The following is a 26,069-nucleotide window of genomic DNA, read 5'->3' on the forward strand; positions in this document are numbered from 1 at the left end:
CCAGCATACTGCCAGTGCAGACCCTGGGAAGCAGCAGTGATGTCTCAAGTCATTGGGTTTCTGCCACTCATGTGGAAGACCTGGATTGAATTTCCTACTCCTGGCTTCAGCCCATGGTAGTTGCAGGCATTTGGAGAGCGAACCAGTGGTTGGGAGCTTTCTCTTCCTCTCTGTCTCCCTCTCTGTCTTTCAAATAATTTAAAACACAAAACTTATGGAAGAATGAGACTAAAAAATAATGACTTTTCAAACATGTAAAATCTCAAAAATTTACCTCCTGTGTACTTTAGTCAGAAGTTACTAGGAGACATGCTTAAAAAAAGAACACAGTGAATCAGGAAATGGAAATTCTAAGATTCATGAACTAGTGGATCCAGCACAGAAGAGAGAGAACGCAAATTTCCTGCAAAATGAAAATGGACATCCTAGTTGTGCAGCAGTTTAGATTGGACTAGGAGGAAAGAGAGCCTCAGGAAAATGAGTTTTCGAAGGAATTCCACAGGATTTACTATATATAAAATTGTTTTGAGAGGATTTTAGAACCTTATCAGAAAGTGTGGAAAGACTCAGAAATTCTAGGTGAGGTATGAAAAATTTAAAAATAAAGTAATTAACCCCAATAAAAATTAAAAAAATTATATGTAAAATGAATTATAGACATAGTATAAGACATGGATTAGCTTTGAGTTCAATTTAGGTAACTGCCATGTTAAAGATACTAAATATGCATCTAACCAAAAATTCTGACATAACAGTACCGAAGGTTTCAAGGAGGTGAAGGAAGTAAACAAGGGCTAGTAATCCTCTGCAAGTTATAATAGGATTAATCTAAAATTGATTAATCAGGAGATATCAGTAGCAGTATAATATTAGAAACAAATAGGTAAGTAGCGATATAAAGACGTTAAAGAAAAGCAATGCAAGTTCTTTCCCCTGATTAAGGGTAGGAGGAAGATCCAGCTGCTGCTGTTGCTATGAAACTTTTAGCATTTCTTTTTTAAAAATAATTTTCTTTTTTTCCTTTTTTGAAAAAAGATTTATTTATTTGAAAGAGTTACACAGAGAGAGAGGAGGAGACACACAGAGAGATCGTCCAGATGACTGCACTGGCCAGGATTGGGCCAGGCTGCAGCCAGGACCCAGGATCCAGGCGCTTCATCCAGAGCTCCCACATGTGTGGCAGGGGCCCAAATACTTGGGTCATCTTCCATTGATTTTCCCAGGCCATGAGTAGGGAGCTGGATTGGAAGCAGAGCAATCGGGACTCGAACTGGCGCATATATGGGATAGAGGCATTGCAGGCTGCAGCTTTATTGGCTATGCCACAATGCCAGCCCCCACAATGATTTTCTTAATTACCGTTTTTTTTAATTTGAGAGCAGAAAGAAAAAAAATCTCAGAGCTCACATCTGCTGGTTCCTTCCCTAAATGCCCACAATGACCAAGGCTGATTCTGTGAGCCAGGAATATAATTCACATGGGTCACAGAAACACAATTACTTGAGCTGTCACCACTGCCTCCCAGGATCGGCATTAGCAGGAAGCTGAAGTCAGGTCCAGAGCTGGGAATTAAACCCAGGTACTCTGATGTAGGATGCAGGTGTCCTTACCAATATCTTAACTGCTAGGCCAAATACTGGCCTCTGAAATGTCATTATTCTATTTTTACTATTGATTGATAGTTTGACTGAAAATATAAATCTAGAAAAATCTAAAAAGAATTTTCCCTCACTACTTAAAGGCAGGGCACATTGTCTTATAATTTCCACTGTTGAGGTACTTTGATTGGTGAGTTTATCATGGCTCATTCATTAATCTAGCAAGTATTTATTAAGTTCAGATATAACAAAATGGTTAATCGTACGGATTTTGAAGGCAGACTGTGTTAAGTTTTCTTAAGCTCTTTATGTATTCTTACCATCATTTTAAGATTGGGAATAGGCCGGCGCCGCGGCTCAATAGGCTAATCCTCCACCTAGCGGCGCCGGCACACCGGGTTCTAGTCCCGGTTGGGGTGCCGGATTCTGTCCCGGTTGCCCCTCTTCCAGGCCAACTCTCTGCTATGGCCAGGGAGTGCAGTGGAGGATGACCCAAGTGCTTGGGCCCTGCACCCCATGGGAGACCAGGATAAGTACCTGGCTCCTGCCATCGGATCAGCGTGGTGCTCCGGCTGCAGCGCGCCGGCCGTGGCGGCCATTGGAGGGTGAACCAATGGCAAAGGAAGACCTTTCTCTCTGTCTCTCTCTCTCTCACTGTCCACTCTGCCTGTCAAAAAAAAAAGATTGGGAATAATAATATTTCCTACCTTAAAAGATTTTTGTGAAGATTAAGTGAGTTAATATATACTAATGGGCTTGTCTGGCACCTAATATCCTCTCGATAAATGATAGCAGTATTACTATTAAAATTGTTGTTGTTATTATTATCGTGGGTCAGGCATTCTCCAGAGCACATAATGGAGTGCAAAACAGAAATGAGATATTTTCTATCCCATATTCAGAGGGGGGACATTTCTTGTCATTTTAGGGTGCTGAAGACATTAGATCTAAAACTGAGGCTCTTAATACTTACTGACCATAATTTTAAGATTGGGATAAGGAACTTGAACAGTGTACTTCCAGGATGATGTTAGTAGATCCCTGTGCTCCTATTTTAGAGTATAAACAAAGCAGGCATTTCGTAGTCACTGTTTACTCTGTACCAGATACTTCACAAAAAGAATTCAATTGAATCTTCAGTTCCAACCTACAGATCAGGTATTAATGTCTACATCTTATGAATGAAGAAACTGAAGTTCAAGGTAACTTGCTCAAACTCCTCTAGCTGGTGTATGCCACAGCTGGAGGTCTAACCCCAGTGTGCTGTAAGAACCTGATCATTTAGCCACACATTAGGCTTTTTGTGCATTATTATGTGCTAATAATGTCTAACACAGAATGCTTTACTCAAGGAAAGTAACATTACTATGTGACTAATACATTTATTTACTTAAAAGGCAGAAAGAGAGGTGGGGGTGTCTCTCTCCACTAGTTCAAGCTCCAAATGCCCCCAACAACCAGGGCTGGGCCAGATTGAATCCGGGATCCTGGAACTCCATCCAGGTCTCCCATGTGGGAGACAGGGCCCCAAGACCTGGGCCATCTCTAACTGATTTCCCAGCACATTATCAGGGATGTGGATTTCGAGCAGCTAGGACTAGAACTGGCACTCTGCTATGGGATGCCAATGTCTCAAGCCACAGCTTAACCCACTGTGCCAATTTCCACAAATGACTACTTATACATTGATTTGAATAGGTTTATTGGATTGTTTCCTGTAATTTAGTATGTACCAGTGCTTTGTGAATACCTGTAAAAAGAAAGAAAGAAATCAGAATAGAGAGATTTGAGGGGTGACATACCAGTGACAAACTTCCTAATTTGGCCTCAGGATAATTGAAAAAGGATTACCACTTTGTACCTTTATATTTGGGCACAAAACAGACTTCTGAAATTACATTTTGGTGCCCCAATTCTTCCTTTCAGTTGTATTCCCAATGCTTTCTTTCAATTATAATCCATTGACCACAACTGTGTATTGCTAGACACATATTTTGGATATTTTCCCAAACGTGGCCCTATTTGGTTAAGCAAAGGAAATCCTCTGCTCAGAAGACCTTATGCTCCTTATAGCTATTGTTTTCCGTTAACTTAATTATGGGTTCCTGGAAGGGGGAAGTTAGGATGGAGATGTAGTTAGGTCTGGAGCATTCCAGGATTGGACCCCCTAGATAAATTGTCAGAAAACACTGACTGCAGCTCACAGTGACTACATTTGTCTTTGTGTCCCCCTCTGTAATAAATAAGGGTATTGTATTCATGAGCACCACGACAGATTATCCAGCTCTTAGCCAAATCCCAAGATTGAGATTATTAGAGATGCCAGCTTTAACAATAGGAATTCAATTACCCTTTGATTTCTTGGTATCTGCATGTGCTTGAATTTTAGTTCAAAAGCAATGCTGTCATTTTTTTTTCCTTCAAATGATGGCTTTCCAAACCAAAAATGCCTTAATGTATAATTCTGAAGACAAAATCCTTTGGAAGCTGATTTCACATATTCTGTAGCTTAGTAGATCTGAACTGGTGATAGTGTATTTAATGACTACATGAACTATTAAATTGAATGAATTAAAATATCACTGCACCTAGCCTAGATCTTTTTGTTTTGGACAAAAACTCTAAGAAGCCTAGAATGAAGCTACATAAAATTACTGAGTAAAAATCAATCATATGTCAACTATTATTAATTTATTCATAACTTACTCACTTATTCAGGTTCCTTTAGAGTAGGAAAACACAGTAGACTAAATCATCAGTGGGCTGTGATGTCAACAAAGTCATCTGACTGGAGGTCTTTTCAATCTTGTCTTACTTTATTGGAACTGTAATGAGAATCTAGGACCGATGTTTGTGGAGAATGTACCTTCTTCCCTTGTTCCATTCTCTACCTCTTTTCTTTCTATTTGCAGCAAGTACAATTAGAGATGTTTGGTGATTGATACTAATGGAGAATTCCTTGGACTTAGGGAGAGCAAAGTTTCCATTACTGAAGGGTGCAGTGGATGAAATGGGAACTCAAGCCAATTAGAACACAAATCCAAGCCTGCACTTTGACAGTGGGTCATTGTCAAGTCCCTCCTTCACAACAGAGGAATGCTGTTACTGTGCTATGCTCTTTCCCTTCACTTTAGGTCCTTCTACTATACTTTTGTGGCAAAAGTGCATGTGTGAGCAGGTGGTGGTGGTGGTGGCGGTGCTGTGTGCGTGTATGTGTGCGTGTGTGTATGAGAGAGAGAGAAAGAGAGAGAGAGAGAGAGAGAGAGAGAGAGAGATTGTATATAATATGTGATGGAGGCTAGAGAATCCTGAAAAAATAGGTTTCAGATTTCAGTCATCCTGGGGAGCTGCTGCCAATCATCTCCAACAGGGTTTAATCCAACAACAAAAAGGGCAGCATAGCCTGGCAAGTTAAAATTCCAGTCAAAGGCAAGGTGGGGTGCTGTTTTTAAGAGTTTAAGTCATTGCTTCTGGCTTTAGGTGGACGCAATCTCTTTCCCAGAAGGCTCTGTGTCTTTCAAAGCAGAACACTACCATTCTCTCTCTCTCAGCTTTCAAGGGCATGTTTTTCTATGATATATATATATATATATAATATATATATACATTATGAGTATTGATTTTATTCTACACCTTCCATCCTTTACTTATTGTCATAATTTACCAAAGCCCTATAAAAGAGTCAGGCTCTTGCAGAAAGTCTAAAGACTACTAAATGGGGCATCTGAGAATGTAAGAAGGGGAATTAGTGAAATTCTCGAAAGGGACCTCAGTGTGTGCCAGTCAATTAAGTATGGATCCCTTGGTGGCAGCACACAGCATCCATCCATGATCTATTTCTACAGAGTGCATGTGGAGGCAGAGTGAGGAAGGGAGATCACGGGAATGAAACTCAGGAGACTGGAGTGTTGATTTCAGTTCTGCTAGTAGTTAGCTCTGTTATCTGGGGTAAGGTTTTTGGCTTGGACAGCAGAAATATTTGGGTAGTTGTTAACAAAATAGGAAGACTTACAGATAGAAAATCTAGGCTAGGTACAGTGATAGAAAAGGATTTGGGGTGAAGACGAATTTCAAGTATGTTTAAATTTAACATCCAAGTAGAGACATCAAAGTAGGCAGTGTACTATATGAGTTTGGAATGTAAGAGGAGAGCTGGAAGCATAAATCTGAGAGTTAGGGCATAGATATGGTATCAAAGGAGCAAGACCAAAAGATATCACTGAGAAAATAAGTGTAGATAGACAAGAGGACCAAGGAGTGAGTCTTTGAGGCACTCCAAATTTAGGAGGTCAGAGAGATGATGAACCAATATACAGGCCAAACAAAAGTGTCTATGTGCTAAATTTAGTTCTTGGAGTGTACCAAGAATTAGGAATTTTTGTAGGAATTCAGAAATAAGAATCCATAGAATACATCGACTCCAATCAAAATTGCTAAACTATGAAAAAAGATACTTTGTGGCCGATGCTGTAGTGTAGTGGGTAAAGCCTCCGCCTGAGCATCCCATATGGGCACCAATTTGCGTCCCAGCTGCTCCACTTCCCATCCAGCTCTCTGATACAGCCTGGGAAAGCCGTGGAAGATGGCTCAAGTCCTTGAGCCCCTGCACCCTCGTGGGAGACCCAGAGGAAGCTCCTGGCTCCTGGCTTCAGCTATGGCCATTGTGGCCATCTGGGAGTAAACCAGCAGATGGAAGACCTCTCTCTCTCTCTCTCTCTCTCTCTCTCTCTATCTCTGCCTCTGCCTTTCAAATAAATAAATAAATCTTTAAAAAAAGAAATAAGATACCTGAATTCTAGTCCTGATATTACTCTTAGGTGAGTGAACTTGACAGCACACTTAACTTCTCTGAGTCTAGTTTTGTTATATATGAAATAAGACATTTAGACCAGATGAAGTCTAAGTTTTAGACATTCAAGATTCTTCTTGATGTTCATTTTATAGATGAAGAAGTTGACACCCAGAGAGAGGCCTTCCATGACTTGCCCAAACATTGTGGCATTAGGAACAGTTTGCACACCGGTGTGTTGTCTTATGTTCTGTTGGTTTTAAAATCTGTATGCATAGTCAAATCCCTAGGGAGCTTTGGTCCCATACTTAAGTTGCCTCATTTTATTGGTTTGGCTTGAATTTGACATTGATATTTATGACTTCTCTTAGGTATTTTTAATGTGTAGCGGAGTTGAGCCCTCCCCCCCCCATGCTAGCTGTTATACTTCGCTGAATTTTTGACTTGCATTTCCAACATACACGAAATGATTCATTCATTTTTAATCATATTTCTATCAGATGAAGGTTGTTACAGGAGGTTAGCTTTCTAGAACTTGGCAAAACTAAAGTAGGCAAGTATCAGTTTTCCCAAAGCTTGGTAAAATGACATGACCATAGCTTTTTTGAACTCCATCCTAGGAATTAAATGTTATGGAAAACCATGAAGCCATGGCCAGGGATATGTGTGTATGTGTGGGTGGGGGGTTAGTGTGCAGAGAATGAAAGGATTATTTGCTCTTCCTCTCTACTTCTTTGGAAAAAAAGATACACACTTTTTTTCCCAAAATAAAGTTAATGAGCAGCACATCAAGCATAGTATCAAATATTATAACCTTTATCACATTTATTAAACAGGCATAGCCATGCTCTTCATTGTAGCAGACTTACCATTCTGTAGTGACTTCTTGCCAAAGCTTTACCACTTTGCATACCAATAGGATATAGGGCTTCTTTATCTAAACCCACATTCTCCACATAATATAACATATGGCTGTGTGTGTGTGTGTGTGTGTGTGTCTGTGTAAAACTGGGTTCTGGTGTTCACATTCTCTGGGGAGCATGTATCTAGAAAAATAGTCATTTTGAACTAAGTACACAGATATGGACTGGAGAGACACATTATTTACAATCTTCCCACATATACACCTTGTGCTCTAGAAGTGCCAACAAAATGATTTTCCCATGCATAATACACCAGTAATTAACCTGGTAAATTTTCTTTGAACTCCCCTTGTCTATACACCACTTGTTTTTTTAGTGCCCTTTATAACTCAAAATCATTTTCTTAGTTTGGGAGCATAAAAACATATTGTATATGACTTGGCTTGCTCATAAAATTGTCATATTTGATATATTTAAAGCTGTGAAGGCCTGCGGGAAAAAATAGGAAAAAATCAGGGGAGAAACAAAGCAAGTCCTCAGAAACGATTTTTTTTCCTCTGGGTCTTCATAGCTCAGACATGCAGTCCATAATAATGAACACACACTTGGAATATACTGAGATCACTCTAGGGTGACTAGGGCTCAGGATAATTGTAATTTTTAAAAATAGGTTTCACCGTTGTTTGGAACCATCTACAATTCAATCTACTTTATCGCACGAGCCATGAATAATGCTATGAAAGAAAATGGACAGGCTAGTGCTGCCAGCCTGGTTCAGCATTCCAGAAACATGCAGTTCTATGGATTCAACCAGTTGATAAGGACAGATTCAAGTGGAAATGGAATTTCAGAATATGTAATCCTGGACACCAACTGGAAAGAATGGGAACTCCATAGCACCTACACTGTGGACATGGACGCGGAGCTGCTACAGTTCAGAGGGAACCCTATTCACTTTCCTGGTGGCAGGCCTCCTAGAGCAGATGCAAAATGCTGGTTTGCTGAAGGAAAGATCTGCCAAGGAGGTAAGGAATGGAAAAATCACTGGTAGTCTTTTTACCTTGGCTTGGATTACAAGGAAACCTCATTGGGACACGATGTATTTTAGTATTGAAATTCTCATGAAGTCATTTGTGTTCAGGTAACATAAATTTCTTGTCACTCTGGTTAATTTTAATTACAGGGAGAGATACTTTTTGGCTTAAATAATCATCCACAATTTGAAATCTTTCCCACCACTCATTTTCAATGGGATCCCACCCTTTCTCAAAGAGGTTACTCTGATAAGAGGAAAGCATTAGCCTTCTCCTTGGTCTTTTGTAGGTCTTGACCTGAGATGGTTTCCTCTGCTAGAAAGATCACCTAACCATCCTTGATGTATCCAAATTCTGCCAATCAGGTCCCATTCCAGAAATACCATATCTGTACTCCCTTTTCTGTGGACCCCCATTGAATTAAAAGTCTATCTCACACCTTAGCATGAAAATGATTTTAAACTGTGTCTTATGTATTGATTATGTTTCCCCTGCCCCCACCAAATGCACTGCTCCTTCTGGAAAGGGACTATAGCTAGTAATTAGTATGCCTGTTCCCCACACCACTGACCACCCGCCGCAGTAAGCACCCAGTAAGCACTAGCAGTTTGATTGGTGGAACTCTTGTATCTTGTGGAAGAGGGAAACCGTCAAACCTCTGAGAGACATAGGGGACCTTTGGCAGGATCCATATTGCTCTTGTACAAGCGTACACCACACCCTTCCAAAACCAGCAGCGCCTAATTGAAATGGCCTTTGATTTCTCTATTGCTTTAGCATGATGTACAATCTCTTCACTCACATTATCATATACTTCCTTCTGAATTCTTAGTAATCTATTTAAATATCTAGATTTTACAGAGGCCAGTTCACACGCTGATGAAAACACTAATTATCAAAACCAGGTTGACTTGCAACATGGAAGAACAAGTACTATGTTTTTCATTTATAACCTACCAGGTCTGTGGGCCTAGGTGAATTAAAAAGTTCTTTTATTTTATGAAGGCAACATAATGCTTACCCTTCACAGGTGAGATAACGTATTTATTCTCAAGAACTCTGTTGCTGTCCAACTGAAATGAAGGTACTCAAAGTTTTTCATTCGTAGACTTTTTCCTCCAAAGAAATACGCCGGTCAGCCTTAATTCATGTGATTTGTTATTGTCAGAGTGGTGAGTGGTTTTGCTTCAGAACAGTGAAATTGCTTTCTGTGTCCATAAAGTCAACAAGACAGACTGTGCTGTAGAAAAATGGAATTAGGTTAGGTAGATGTGGCTTGATTTTAGAGTCACCAGAAAGCATGAGGAGTCGCTCTGTGGTGCCCTTTATTTACTGCCTTTCTCTGATAATGGCATTCTTCCTTCTTCTCGCTCTCCGCAGGCATCGACCCCGCCTTTGCCATGATGGTCTGCCTTGCTTTGCTTATAGCCCTGCTGTCTATTAATGGATTTGCTTATTTTATAAGGTACATCTTTTGTTCTTTTTGTATACACAAAATACAAGCCTGTAATGGTCTTGTTAATATTGGTTTCCAGGAAGTCATGTTTCAGTACAATTGCCTCATTACATGACCCACTGATTTTCAGTTTTCCATAGTGATTTACCATCCCTACTGGCCCCATTTAGAGTGAAGTGTTTTCATGATGCCAAGAATAACTTCCTCAGCTGTGTTAGCAGTGTTGTTGTCTGTGAGTAGATCTGGCTCTCAACACAATGGGGAAAAAGAGAGAGTATTTTAGGGCCTGTCTACTCAGTATCTGTGCTCCCTTTTCCCTGGCAGGGTCTCCTCTAACCATCCTCTCCCCCAAATGGTATGGCAGTGCACTGAGTTGGAACGTTTTTTTTTTTAGTGTAATGATCATATTATTCATGTATAAATTCAACAATGTACAATTATGTATTATGTATACATAACCTAAATGCATTGTTTATTGGGAAGCATGCTTTCTTGATGTAATGTACAGGAATTATACAGAATGCTTCAGATAAATTCATAATCAGGTGCTTAGGAGCTATGATTAAGTATACATACTCATCTAATGTGCAAGTATGTTACCAATCACAATAAATAAGGTTACAAGAGAACAGGTGGAAATAAGTCATGATTAGGTCACTTGCACACTTTGTAAATATAAAATGAAGTTTGGTCAGTAAATCTTATTTTCAATACTATTTCAAACTGAGACAAAACTCACAGAACACAGAAAATGATGATATAAAAGTAAATTGCATAAAAGTATATGCTATGTTATGTCAGTCCATATTATAAGTTAACAAATTTCATAAATTAATATAGGAAGGCACATTATTGCATTATTTACTTATTTATCACATTCCATATTATTATTTATTTCATTTATTGCATTTAAATTAAGGTTACCTTATTTTATAAATTAAAAAATTATTTGAGATGCAGGGAAACAGAGAGAGAGAGGAAAACAAGCAAAACACTTCCATTCACTGGTTCAATTCCCACATGCCTGCGATGGTCAGGAGCCAGATTCTAAATCCCAGTTTCCCACCTGGATGGCAGGAACATAAATACTTGTTCTGTCACTGCTGCTTCCCAGAGTCTGCTGTAGCAGGAAGGTAAAGTCGGGAGCCAGAACCAAGAATTGAACCCCAGTACTTTGATGTGGTTCTGGACATCATAATCAACAGGCCAAATGCATGATGCTGGAACATATTTCTGGGACATGATTCTGGAGTAATTCCCTAAATTGCAATTTAGTTGCTGATTTGTGAATTGCGTTTCAAGTTGGGACACTTTTAATGAATTCCAAAAATTAGGTAGCTATTGACCAGGATCCAAACTCTGGGAATAATGGTACTAATTCACAGAATTTTTGTGGGGGATTAAATAACTAAAGTAAGTAAAGCACGTAGAACAGTAGCTGACACATAGTAGATGCTCAATCAGTGGTAAATCTCAACCCCCTTTCAGGCACATGGGACTCTTCTGCTGATTGTTGGGAGTCCAGGATCCTCATTTTGACTTTCATAACATTTGTCCAGAGTATCACATTCCCTATTTCTACTGTCCTTCCTTGGACAAAAGCTATCCTATCATCAGCATCATCATTATCAAATCTTTACCTTCCTTCCTCAGATTCCTTAATAGATAAACAACTAATCTGATGAGCTATTTTAAGATCAGGGATAAATAGCTGAAGATGACAACATAAAATCAAATTTTAAAAAAGTTTTATTTATTTATTTGAAAGGCGGAGGCAGAGAGAGAGGTTAGTCTTCCATTTGCTGATTCACTCTCCAAGTGGCCGCAATGACTGGGGCTTCTTCCAGATGTCCCACATTGGAGCAGGGGCTCAAGGGCTTGGGCCATCCTTTGCTGCTTTCCCAGGCACATTAGCAGGGAGCTGGATCGGAAGTGGAGCAGCTGGGACTCAAACCGGCGCCCATATGGGATGCTGGCAATGCAGGAGATGGCTTTACTGCAACACCACAGTGCCGGCCCCCATAAAACCAATTTCTAACAATATTTGCATCTTAACAGTTGGACCTTCTCCATACTAGAACAATTTGGGGAAAATAAAAAATGACATCAATCACAACCTTCCCACTTTACCCCTTCAACCTTTCAAACCACAACTTTGTCATCTCTGTCTGTAAGGGTGGTTCTGAATACAATATGACATGGAAAGATGGGGTATTAGGTGGGATTATTTTTGGCAAATTCCAATAAAAAAAGGCTAGCTTAAATAGTTGTGTGACCTTGGACAAGCGACTTAAACTTCTCTTGGCTTCTCATTTATATAGAGAAAAATTAGATTATCTAATATTTAAGAGCTCTTCCAGCTCTGATATTTTAATGAATCTGTGAAATTCTGGATTGAAACCAAAACAGATGTTACTGTTAGTATTTAATAAATTGGCAACACTGAGAAAAACTATTATCCAATCTCTCCAGTATTGGAAACCTTAAAAATTATGTATTTGAAAAGGAGAGAAAGAGAGAGAGAGAGAGAGAGAGAGAGAGAGAGAGATGCAAAGAGAAAGTTCCCATCCTCTGGTTCACTTTGTGAATACCTGCAACAGCTGAGGCTAGGTCAGGCCAGCAACACAATCCCATGTAGGTTGCAGCAACGCAATCCTTGAGCCATCCTCTGCTGCCTCCCATGGTACACATTGGCAGGAAGCTGGAATCAGGAGCACAGTTGGGTTTCAAACCCATGCACTCTGATACAGGATGTGGGCATCTCAAATAGCATCTTAACTGCTATACCAGTTGCTGATACCCCAGTGTTAGAAACTCAATAAAGCCACAGTGGATAGTAGGCAGCTTTTGCTTTGTGAGGACATATTTGATAAAGTCATTAGTTCAAAGGACATTTTTCTTTTGATTTCTGTAACTGTGACATATCCCTGCTAAGAACAACATGCATTCCATCCAACAAAAAGCTTTTCCTTCTAGAAAGATTCGAGGAATAACAGTCTCTGTTTACCCAATGCCAAAACCATTCCAAGGCAAGGTGGCAAATGGAGTTACTCAGCTTCTTACGTCACTTGTCAACCCCACCAAATGACAGTTCTAGCTGGTCTTTCCCACTGAATGAACTGGTCTTTTGGATGTTAAGTGAGTCCAGCCTGCAATTCTTGGAAAGGAAAAGAAAAAAGAAAAAAACACGGGGGAAAAGGAGGGTTTGTTTGTAAGTTGTGGGCTGACGGGTAAAGGAGACCGGAGAGGAAAATGATTGGAGAGGTGCATGATTAGAGAGGAAAATGATTGGAGAGGAAAATGAGTTTGAGACAATTGGACTTCAAGTGGTCACAGAAAACTCGGGGATGGGAGAAAGGCACATCATTTTCCAGAGTGACTTGGTCATTGGTTCTTCAGCTAACAAAGCACAAAACATGCCCCCTCTTTGCTGCCTTCATCCCTTTCTCTGCCCACCACGGCGGCAATCAGAAGAGCTGAGCAGCTGATGAGTTTCTGTAATAGATGGTGATTACTTGCAGGAGAGTGACTCTCTGTTCCTTCCTTTTCTGTGTTTTGATTGTTTAAAAAATTTTTTCCAGAGAGATGTGCAAAGAACTCAACCTCCCCAAAACAAAGGATTCTTTGAACTCCTTTCTCCCTACTCCTCCAGAGCAGATTGCGTTGCTTTTCTGTAAAGCTCTCCCATGCTTTGTAATACTAATGATGATAATGATAATGAGGAGCTCTTATACTCTCACAGTGCTTCACACCTTTCAGAGCACTTTCACATACATTATCTCATTTGATTTTCAAAACAACTATACCATGAGTAGTGCAAGGACTATTATCTTGCTAGATAGATGAGGAGACCCTGAGGCATGTAGAGGTTAAATTATTTATCTAAGGTCACCTGCACCTGGCTAATGAATGACAGAATCTGCACTGCACTCCAGGTCTCTGGATTGGAAGTCCACCAGAGTGTATTCTGGAGCATGATTATTTCCACAGGTGCGCCTGCTTTAAAACAATTCAGCACACCTATGAAACAGATAAGTCAGAGAGTGATGCTTTGCCAAAAGACTCATGAGCTCTACCCAAAAACTCACCATGGGGCTCTTTTAATTTTCTCTGCAAGGCAGGAGCTCCCACCATGATAAGGGACATATTTGTTGGCAGACGATTAGAAACACATTCATTGTTTGTTTACAGACCAGCGGAATCACTGAGAAAAATTGACTGGGTTGCTGGTCCTTAAGGCTACAGTGACATTGTATACTTTGCCTTAACAGCAACTTGACAAAGTGTTTTGATTCAGTGCTTGTTTTTCCTATTCTGGCTGTTGATTTTAATACATTTCACAGAGTCACCATTTGGGGGTTACAGAAAAAGGAAAGCCACAAAGTAGTTATTGGAGGATCCAAGACAAAATAGAACAAAGCAAGCACACCAACTAATGCAGGCTTTCCTCTCAGAACCTCAAGTTACCTGGTTAGACCTACCTGACTGTGTGGGTAGATATCAAAAACTTCTATGTGTCTAGTGACTGATTTGTGGAAAATAATTACATTCACTGCAAATTAATGGGCATGTTTTGAGAGAATCACATTTAAACTGTGTCTATGTAATGTTCAGACAAGAGACCAATTCACTAAAAGAAAAAAGAACCAGCCCACTTGTTTGGAATCATGTAGACAAAGCAACCAACTGATTGGATTTTTCCACTTTTCAACCTGTTGCTTTGGCAACGCACGGATGCAAGTTTGCAAGACAAGTGGTCTTATGGGCAGAAACCTGGGCCCACAGCCAGAGACTGAGGATTAGGTTCCAGCTCTGCCTCAGGCTAAGGGACTCTCACATAATTTGCTTAATTTTATTTTATTTCCTTAGTGTGTTTTTTGTCTATAAAATGGAGATTAATACTTCTTGGTCTGGATATTATTATGATAAATACAGTGTCATAAGAACAAATGGTGTTGAGTTCTTGAAAAGTCTTCCGAGGTGTTGTTTTGAAAATGCCCTTGATGTGTAATCAGCACTTATTAGTCTGAGATACCAGCCCCACGCAACACCTTCACCCCTGTCTTTGGTGCCTCTTCAAGAGCATTTTCATTTTTCCTCATTTGGTCTTTGTAACTCTGAAAATTGTGAGGGCCCGGGTTGCTGCTGCCCTTTGTTGTGGGTACTTTGGTAAAGATCTATGTGTAGTTAACCTCCCAGTTATTGTGTGTGTTCTTTAACAGCTGTCTAAGGGCAGATCAACCCTGGTTTTGACCCTCTGATTTCATGTTTGTTTCAGGCGTCGTATAAATAAAATCCAGTTGATTAAAGGACCCAACAGGATTCTACTGACTTTGGCAGATGTAACATTTATCAATCCCCACTATGGCAGTAAGGTAAGGAGTAGCCCCTTCTCTTGCTGACTATCCAATATGGCACCCACAAGCCACAAGCAGGCTGTTGAGCACTTGACATGTGGCTAGTCTGAATTGTGATGTGTCCTGAAGGTAAAATACACACTGGCTTTAGAAGACAGTATAGGGGATAACATTGTGGCATAGTGGGATAAACTGCCACCTGGAACACCCTTAGCCTACATCAGAGTGCTGGTTTGAGTCCTGAACACTCTGCTGCTGCTGCTGCTGCTGCTTCTTCTTCTTCTTCTTCTTTGACAGGCAGAATTAGACAGTGAGAGAGAGAGAGAGAGAGAGAGACAGAGAGAAAGGTCTTCCCACCGTTGGTTCACCCCCCAAATGGCCGCCACGGCTGGTGTGCTGTGCCGGTCCGAAGCCAGGAGCCAGGTGCTTCTCCTGGTTTCCCATGCGGGTGCAGGGCCCAAGCACTTGGGCCATCCTCCACTGCCTTCCCGGGCCACAGCAGAGAGCTGGACTGGAAGAGGAACAACTGGGACAGAACCGGTGCCCCAACCGGGACTAGAACTGGGGTGCTGGTGCCGCAGGTGGAGGATTAGCCTAACACTCTGCTTCTGATCCAGCTCCATGCTAATACTTCTGGGAAGCAGAAGATGATACCTCAACTGCTTAAGTCCCTTCTACCCAAGTGGGAGACCCAGATGGCTTTCCTGGCTCTTGGCTTCAGCTGGCTCAACCCTGGCTGTTGCAGCCTTTCGGGGACTGAACCAGTGAATGGAAGATCTCTCTCTCGAGTGCTCACTTTGTCTTTCCCTCTCTCTGTCACCCTGCATTTAAATTAAATAAATAAATCTTTAAAAAAGATAGTGTAAAATATGTAAAGTATCTCAGTAAAATTTTAATTGCATGACAAAACATAAGGTCTTAGTTATATTGGATTAAATAAAGTATATTATTAATATCATTTTCACCTATTTCCTTTTAATTTATTGGTATCACAACTTGATACATATATATATACTGTGTAATGATTAAATAAGGGGATTTAATATCTTAATTTTCTCAAACATTTATCACTTCTTTATAGATTGAGACTTCACATACCTCTATTATAGTCTGTTAAGAATATTAATTTGGGGCTAGCATTGTGGTATAGTTGGTTAAGTTGCCGCCTGTGACCCAGACATCTTATATGGGCACCTGTTCGAATCCCAGCTGCTCCACTTCCAATCCAGCTCCTGCTAATGTGCCTGGAAAAGCATGGGAGGACGGCCCAAGTGCTTGGGCCCCTGCACCCATGTGGGAGTCCTGAATGAAGCTCCTGGCTTGTGGCTTTGGCCCAGCTCAACCCTGGCTGTTGCAGCCATTTGGGGAGTGAAATAGTGGATGGTCTCTGTATCTGTCTCTCCTTCTCTCTGTAACTCTGCCTTCCAAATAAATAAATAAATAAATAAATCTTTAAAAATATTGATTTATTTTGAGAGAGATCTTTCATCTTATTTTTTTATTTGTAAAATATACTTTCTTTTTTATATCTTTTTTTCTTTTTATTATTTAATAAATGTGAATTTACAAAGTGCAACTTTTGTGTTGTTGTGGCTCCCCCCCCCCCACCTCCCTCCCTCCCGTGGTCCTCCCCTCTCCCAATCCCTCTCCCATCCCGCCCTTCATCGAGTTTCATTTTCAATTACCTTCATATACAGAAGATCAACTTAGTATACACTAAGTAAGGATTTCAACAGACTGCCCTCACACAACCACACAAGGTTTAGGGTATTGTTTTCATCTGTTGATTCACTCCCCAAATGCCTACAACTGTGGTGACTGGACCATGCCAAAGCCAGGAGCCAGGAACTAAATCTGCGTGTCCTCGTGGGGTTGTCAGGGACCCAACTACTTGAGTTATCCACTTCTGCCTCCCCTGGTACATGTTATCAGGAAACTGGAATTGGAAGCAGAGCTAGGTCTTGAACCCAGGCACTCCAAGATGGAATGTGGGCATCCCAAATGGCATCTTAAGCACTGCATCAAATGCCCTCACACAGTTCTTTATAAAATATATAATAAGTGTAAGTCACTCTACTGTGCTATAGAACACTAGAACTTATTTCTCCTAACTGTATTTTGACAACTGTTATCCAGCCTCTCTTCTCCTTACTATTCTTATCCGTTAGTATTCAGTATTCTACTGTCTTTTCCAATGAGATGAACTCTTCTAGCTTTCATATATGAGTGATAATATGTGGTATTTTTCTTTCTCTGCCTGTTTTATTTGACCTAACATAATGTCCTCCAATTCCATCCATTTAGCCACAGGTAACAGGATTTCATTCCATTTTATGGCTGAGGAATATTCTATTCTGTACATATGTCACCACATTTTCTTAACCATTTATCAGTTGATGAGCACCTAGATTGATTCCATATTTTGTCTATGAATAGTGCTGCAATGAACATGAGAGTGCAGGTATCTCTTTCATGTGCTAATTTTACTTCTTCTGGAAATATTCCCAGAAGTGGGATAGCTGGGTCATATGGTGATATAGTTTTAGTTTTCTGAGGAATTCCCATACTGTCCTCCATAATGGCTGTACTAACTTGCATCCCACCAAAAATATACAAAAGGCTTTTAAATTTGACTACTGAAAAACTTGAAATTACATATGTGGCTCATATTGCATTTCTATTAGATAATGCTAACTTAGAACAGTGTTGTGGAAGAGAATGCAGTGTACTTGGGAGAAAGTTTAGCTTTAACATCAATACAGCCTTCTCCATGTATTTGAACTCAACATTTCTTTACTTGCTAATTTAAGATGTTATATTATCTATTTATTTGAGGCGGGGACAGAGAGTGAGAGAAAGAGACAGAGAATGTACTCCCAGCAGCTGGCTTGCTCTCCAAGTACCTGAAACTGCCAGGAATTGGGGGCTGCAGCTGGGAGCTGGGAAATCAATCCTGGTCTCCCAAGTGAGTGACAGGGACCCAACTACTTGAGCTGTTAAAGCTGTTTCCCGGGGAGTACCTTGTCAGAAATCTAGAGTCAGTAGTGGGATCTGGGCATCAAACCCAGGCATTCCAACATGAGACACAGACATCTTAACTGACGGCTTACCACTAGGCCAAATGCCCACACCTTGACTCAACCATTTGGTATTGGTTCCTTGAAGACAGAAGTACATTTTTTTTTCTAATGCTTCCCCATAGCATCACAGCACCTTGTGGTGTTTCTAGTAGAAATTTGGTGAATGAAGTAACTGGTGAAAGAGAGTTGAGTTTCAACAGGAGTTCTGTTCTGGTTGTATACTAATCTGCGTTTTCTAGAGCCACAGAATCAATAGGATATGTATTTAGGTATATGAAGAGGGGGAAGGTTTAGGAAAACTGGCTTACATGATTATGACAGCCAAGAAGTTCCCCAGCAGATAGTCTGTGAGCTGGAGCCTCTGGGATGCTGGTGGCATGGGTCAGTTCAAGTCTGAGGGCTTCAGAACTGGGGAAGCTGATGATGGAAGTCTCAGTTTGAGGCTAAAAGCCTGAGTGATACTAAATGGGCTGCTGGTCTCAGTCGTGGAGTCCAAAGGTCAGCAACTGACTTCTGAGACGAGTCAGCCCTGTCCCTGATCTCAGAGCCAGAGACCAATTTTCCACTTGTATTTCATCTCTCCAGACCACTAGCTATTTGATAGTGCCTTCTCACACGGAGGCTGGGTCTTCCCACCTGGTCCACTCAAACTCACATGCTAATCTTATTTGGAAACACACTCACAGACACACCCACAGTTAGACCTCTCCACATTTCTAGGTATTCCTCAATTTAGTCAAGTTAACACATAAAATTAACTCTCACAGGTGAAGATTGTGTTGTGATCATCTTCATTAAGGGCCTGCTACTATGTCCTAGGCCTGGGTTAGGCTTTGTGAGAAATGACATATAGCCCTTCCCTTTAAGGTGGTTACAGACAATTTAGAGAAACAAATTATACCACACAGAGACTTAATAGGTGTCCTATTGCACAAAAGAAACTAGAAATACAGTAAGACTTGGAATTTGTGTAGGTCACAGGTTACAAACTGGTAACCACTTTTGTTTGACCCTCATAGTTCCAAAATGGTATCAAGAATTAATTTTTTTAAAAATTTAAGGTAAGCAAATTTCATGTATTTTATATATACAGATTTAGGAACATATTGATACTTCCCACCCTACCTTCCCTTCTGCCCATGGTCCCACCCTTCCTCTTCCATCCTCTCTTAATTTTTACAATGATCTACTTTCAGTTTTCATTACACTCATAAGATCAACCCTGCACTAAGTAAAAAGTTTAACAAATAGTAAGAAGAAAAAAACACTGTTCTTCAACAGTTGAGACAAGGACTATAAACAATCATCAAAGCTCAAAATGTCAACTTGACTCCTATACATACATTTCAGGTATTCTATTAGTTACCTCTAATCAGGGAAAACATGTATATGTCTTTTTGGAACTGGCTTATTTCACTGAATATAATGGTTTCCAGTTACATCCATTTTGTTGTAAAGGAGAGGATTTTATCCTTTTTAACGGCTGAGTAGTATTCCATAGTGTATACAGAAAACATTTTTTTGCCCTTTAGATATTTTTATTTATTTTTTATTTAGTAAATATAAATTTCCAAAGTACAGTTAATGGATTACAATGGCTTCCCCCCCCCCAATTTCCCTCCCACTCGCAACCCTCCCATCTCCCGCTCCCTCTCCCCTTCCATTCGCATCAAGATTCATTTTCAATTATCTTTATATACAAAAGATCGATTTAGTATATATTAAGTACAGATTTCATCAGTTTGCACCCACACAGAAACACAAAGTGTAAAATACTGTTTGAGTACTAGTTATAGCATTACTTCACATTGGACAACACACTAAGGACAGATCCCACATGAGGAGTAAGTACACAGTGACTCCTGTTGTTGACTTAACAATTTGACACTCTTGTTTATGGCGTCAGTAATCTCCCTAGGCTCTAGTCATGAGTTGCCAAAGCTATTGAAGCCTTTTGAGTTCGCCGACTTCGATCTTATTCAGACAGGGTCATAGCCAAAGTGGAAGTTCTCTCCTTCCTTCAGAGAAAGGTACCTCCTTCTTTGATGGCCCCATTCTTTCCACTGGGATCTCACTCATAGAGATCTTTCATTTAGGTCTTCTTCTTCTTCTTCTTCTTCTTCTTCTTCTTCTTCTTCTTCTTTTTTTTTGCCATAGTGTATTGGCTTTCCATGCCTGTAATACTCTCATGGGCTTTTCAGCCATATCCAAATGCCTTAAGGGCTGATTCTGAGGCCAGAGTGCTATTTAGGACATCTGCCATTCTATGAGTCTGCTGTGTATCCCGCTTGTTAATCATGTTCCTGGAAATGTATTGCTGAAAGCAAAAACTACCACTCTCACTGAAAACTGCATCCTTTTTAAAAAAATAATTATTTATTTATTTGAAAGGCAGAGTTACAGAGTTGAAAGGAAGAGTTACAGAGAGGCAGAAGCAGAGAGAAAGAGAGAGAGAGGTCTTCCATCCACTGGTTCACTCCCCGATTGGCCGCTACAGCTGGAGCTGAGCTGATCCGAAGCCAGGAGTCAGGAGCTTCCTCCAGGTCTCCCACGAGGGTGCAGGGGCCCAACGACTTGGGCCATCCTCCACTGCTTTCCCAGGCCATAGCAGAGAGCTGGATCAGAAGTGGAGCAGACAGGACTTGAAGTTTTGCTCATATGGGATGCCAGCACTGCAGGTGGCGGTTTTACCCACTATGCTACAGTGCTGGCTCCGAAAACTGCATTCTATACTAATGTCATTAAATCATTATTGACATTCACTTCCATTTTTGATGCTATCCAAGGATCCTGGGACTCACAGTGGTGGAATTTGGATCTTCCACATCAAGTATACCCTGTATGAAATTTCCTACTGCAATAAGGAACTATAGATGCTGAAATACAAGCTCCAAAGCAATCCCTATACAGAACCCAACACTAAGAGAAAAGCATTTGGTTCTGTGACAAATATTTGTTACATCCAAAAATGGTTAAAAGTAAAAAAAAAAAAGCAGATGACTAGAAGTCATTGTCTGAGTGTATCAAAATTTAATAAAGTTTTCCTCAAAAACAAAAAATCTATTTTTAAAATCTTTCCCTTGATGGTATCTATGACAAAATGACAGTTCCTATCTTGCTGTTTTGACTGAAAATAATACATATAGCTCAATTTTGGGTTGAGTCAGTCTTTTCTTTGTGTAGGTCTTGCAACGGTCCCATGAAGCCTGTCAGATCCGAATCATGTCTCCTCCCTTTTATATTGAAGAACAAACTTTATTTGAGTTACTAACACATGCCATTTCTCACAAAATCATCACAAATAATGGGATAGTGTTTATAATATTTTCTTTTTCACTTGTGTATGAATTTTGACATAGTGAGAATAAAAAGACAAGCACTACCCCTTTTCTTCATTTGAATAAGAACAATGACTAGTAACAAGGACTAATAGCCTTATAGGAAACACTGTTTTATTTTTTCCTCCCTCTCCCTGTATCTCTTTCTCTGATACATAAATACACACACACACACACACACACACTTTTTTTTTTTACTATTTTGGTCAGGTGGAAAAGGATGGCATTGCCCTAGAAGAAAACAGTTCTTGGCCACTAGATCCATTTTGACATTTGGCTTGTATCAGGGGTTCTGATGGGAAAAGATAGGGGAGGCATACATTTTCCTTAATTGCTCTGTAGTCACAAACTTGCAGCTGGCTGTGTCTAATCAGTCAAGAAGCCAAGCCAAGAATTTCATCCAAATGGAATGTCTGAAAGTGGAAACTCTTGGTGAATATAATATTAATTCAGTCTAGAAAATTTGGCAGGTTGGGAGAAGTCAGGTTAGAAAAGGAAGTTTTTAGAAGAAAGTGAAGTTGATGTGCAAATATATGTGGCTTTTGGCAGATTCTCTTGCTTTCTAATTTGCCTTTCATGGAGAGTTTATATCTTAATATATAGATCTAGGTGCTCCTACTAAGATGTGAAAATAAAGAATGAAAGGGAAATAGCTTCCTTCCTGACCTTGCTCTTTTGAGGAGATTATATATTGATGCAAGAGTCAAATTTTACATCTTATCTGGATCTTGAACTGTTAGGATTTCATAGTATCAGCACCTGGTATAATTTACCATTGTGTCACAACATTGACTGTGAGTCTTTTTTGTAAAAAAGAGTTCTTTATTTATTTATTTATTTGGATGAAAAAGCGAGGGAGGGAGGAAAAGACAGTGGGAGAGGGAGTTTTTTAAAAAAGATTGATTTATTTTTATCTAAAGAAGAGAGAGAGAGAGAATCTCTTGTGCACTGGTTCACTCCCCAAGTGGCTGCAACATCCAGGCTGGCTAGGGCCAAAAGCAGGAGCCTAGAGATGGCTCTTGCTCTCCCCTGTGGGTGGCAGGGGCACAAGGGCTTGGGACATCCTCTGCTACTTTCCCAGGCACATTAGCAGGGAGCTGGATCAGAAGTGGAGAAGCTGGGACTTCAACCAATGCTTCGAAATGGGATGCTGGCACTACAAGCAGCAGCTAAGCTCACCGCGCCACAAATGCTGGAGACAGAGAGAGAGAGAGAGAGAGAGAGAGAATGAATATCGTCCATCTGCTAGTTCATTCCTCAAATGGCTGCAATAATCAGGGCTGGGGCCCGTCGAAAGCCAGGAGCGAAGAATCCCATCCAGGTCTCCCATATGGGAGGCAGGGACCCAAGCACTTGGGCCATCTTCTGTTACACATTAGTAAGAAGCTGGATTGGAAGCAAAGTAGCTGGGAGTTCAACTGGCACTCCAGCAGGGAATGCTGGCATTGCAGGTAGCAGCTTAATCCACTGTGCCAGAATGTCCTCCCCTGATTGTGATAATCTTGGAAGAAGGAGCTTAATTCAGTCTCTAAGTTAACTAATGACCTTCAGTTGATCAAAGACCATTAAAGACATAGTGTTGGAAAGTGCTTATGATTAATTTATTGGTAATCAATAGTGAAATAAAGCATAATATAGTAGAAAGAGCATAGGAGTGGGACATATTATACCAAGATTCTTATTGCAGCCCATATATCCTCTTTTCTATTTCCTCCTAATAAAATGAAGGTGTTGGAGTTGGGGGTGGCTGCTCGCCTAGATGATACCAAATGTAATTGCTAGCTCTGAATTGCTGTAATTCTAAGAAAGGCACATTTAGAGATACAGAGAAGAATACGAAGAACCTGTTGATTTATTATGTCTTCATGTGAAATAAAGTATACTGGTTCAGTTGAAGATACAGAAATTCAATTTTAAAGGTTAACACAGATTGCATATAACTCTTTCCCTTGTCTCTTGACCATACCATTAGTTTCTGGACATCTCTTACCAGACTTAGAAAGTTAGCTGATTGTGGAATTGAGAATTTGGCATACTTAACCACCAGACCATTTGCTCTCTATCATCTTTTTATTTTTTAAGGAATGAATATTTCATAAGTACAACTTTAGGAATATAGTAAGGATTTAGGAATAAGTAAAGATTTCAACAATTTGCACACACACACACACACACAACTGCTTGAGAACTGGTTTTACAGTTAACTCTCAGTGCAACTCATTGAGGACAGAGGTCCTGCATGGGGAGTTAGTGCATAGTGATTCTTGTTGTTAACTTAACAATTAACACTCTTATGCATGATATCAATGACCACCTGAGGCTCTTGACATCAGCTGCCTAGGCTATGGAAAGCCTTTTGAGTCCACACACTCTGTCAATATTTGGACAAGGCCATAAGCAAAGTGGAAGTTCTCTCCTCCCTTTAAAGAAAAGTACATTCTTCTTTGATGACCACTTCTTTCCACTGGTGTCTCACTCACAGAGGTCCTTCATGTAGAACATTTTTTTGCCACAGTGTTTTGTCTTTTCATGCCTGAAATGCTCTCACTGGCCTTTCAGCAAGACTAGGAAGTCTTAAGGGCTGATTCTGAGGGCAGAATGTTAATGAAAGCGATTGTGATTCTATGAGTCTGCTGTGTGGATTGCTTCCCATGTTGGACATTCTCTCCTTTTTAATTCTATCTATTATTATAGCCAGACACTTGATTCTATTTATATGATCTCTTTAACACTTAATCCTATCTATATGTTCACTTTAACACTTAATATGATCACTAACAATTAAGATGGCATTTTTACCACCAAGTTTAATGGGATTTGGAGTAAGTCCATAGGAATGTATGAAGAAGTATACAGCTTTACAGTTACAAACATCCTCCTCCCTCTCTTATTCCCATGCTTATCTTTTGCTGAGATATTTTTTCAATTTACTTTATACACATATGATTAACTCTACGTTAATTAAAGAGTTCAACAATAGTTCGAAGAAAAAAAGATGAAAGAACAAAGAAAATGAAAATGTTCCTCAACAGTTAAGACAAAGGCATCTCAAGTCATCCATTCTCAAAGTGTCAGTTTCACTTCTACAGATTTCATTTTAGGGGCTCTATTATTTCTCACAGATCAGAGAGAACATATGATGTTTTTTCCTTTGGTACTGGCTTATTTCAATAAGTATGGTGTATTCCAGATTCATCTATTTTGTTGCAAATGATTGATTTCATTTCTTTTTACCATTGTGTAGTATTCCATACTATACATATTACATATCCCTTAATTTCTTTATCCAGTTCGGTTGATGGGCATTTAGGTTGATTCCTTGTCTTAGCTATTGTGAATTGAGCTGCAATAAACATGGGGTTACAGATACATTTTGTTTACTGATTTCATTTTCCTTGAGTAATTTCCCAGGAGTGGGATGGCTGGGTCATATGGTAGGTCTATATTCAGATTTTTGAGGTATCTCCATACTGTCTTCCATAGTGGCCTTATCAATTTACATTCCCACAACCAGTGGATTAGGGTACCTTGTTCCCCATACCCTCACCAGCATCTTTTGTTTTTTGATTTCTGTATGAAAGCCATTCTAACTGGGGTGAGGTGAAACCTCATTGTGGTTTTGATTTGCATTTCCTTGACAGCTAGGATCCTCAACATTTTTTCATGTATCTGTTTGCCTTTTTAATTTCCTCTTGAAAAATGTCTGTTTAAGTCTTTGGCCATCTCTTAACTGGGTTGTTTGTTTTGTTTTTATGGAGTTTCTTGATCTATTTGTAGGTTCTGGTTATTAGTCATTTATCAGTTGCATAGTTTGCAAATAATGTCTCCCATTCTGTTGGTTGCCTCTTCACTCTCCTGACTGTTTCTTTTGCCGTACAGAAACTTCTTAGTTTGAAGTAATCCTATTTGTTAATTTTGGCTTTGACAACCTGTTCCTGTGGGGTCTTTTCCAAGAACTCTTTATTACTGATTCAATTTCTATCTTGGTTATGGGTCTGTTTAGGTTTTCTATGCCCTCATGCTTCAATTTAGTTAGGTTATATGTGTCCAGGAATCTATCCACTTCTTCTTCTAGTTTTCCTAGTTTGTTGGCATACAGCTCTTTGTAGTAATTTCTGATGATTCTTTTTATTTCTGTGGTGTACGTTGTTACATTCCATTTTTCATCTCTCTTTTTTTTGACAGGCAGAGTTAGACAGTGAGAGAGAGAGAGACAGAGAGAAAGGTCTTCTTTTTCTGTTGGTTCACCCCCCAAATGGCTGCTACAGCTGGCATGCTGCATTGATCCAAAGCCAAGAGCCAGGTGCTTCCTCCTGGTCTCCCATGCGGGTGCAGGGCCCAAGCACTTGGGCCATCCTCCACTGCACTCCCGGGCCACAACAGAGAGCTGTACTGGAAGAGGACCAACCAGGACAGAATCTGGTGCCCCAACCGGGACTAGAACCTGGGGTGCTGGTGCCACAGGCAGAGGATCAGCCAAGTGAGCCGCGGTGCCGGCCTCCATTTTTCATCTCTAATTTTATTGATTTGGGTCTCTTCTCTCCTTTTTTTTTT

At 40.1% G+C, this 26,069-nt stretch overlaps 1 protein-coding gene across 1 annotated transcript in view; it reads left to right on the plus strand.

The window, feature by feature from the left end:
* Positions 1-26,069, plus strand: part of GUCY2F (guanylate cyclase 2F, retinal) — a 119,477-nt gene that overhangs the window by 20,874 nt on the left and 72,534 nt on the right. The window contains exons 3-5 of the mRNA XM_017349714.4: positions 7,921-8,275; positions 9,665-9,749; positions 15,019-15,115. Of these exons, the coding sequence (XP_017205203.3) occupies positions 7,921-8,275; positions 9,665-9,749; positions 15,019-15,115 (537 nt within the window). The remainder of the gene's footprint in view (positions 1-7,920; positions 8,276-9,664; positions 9,750-15,018; positions 15,116-26,069) is intronic.

Source organism: Oryctolagus cuniculus, chromosome X (assembly GCF_051225735.1).
Source record: "Oryctolagus cuniculus isolate XC-2025 breed Fujian yellow rabbit chromosome X, ASM5122573v1, whole genome shotgun sequence".
NCBI classification, from domain to species: Eukaryota; Metazoa; Chordata; class Mammalia; order Lagomorpha; family Leporidae; genus Oryctolagus; species Oryctolagus cuniculus.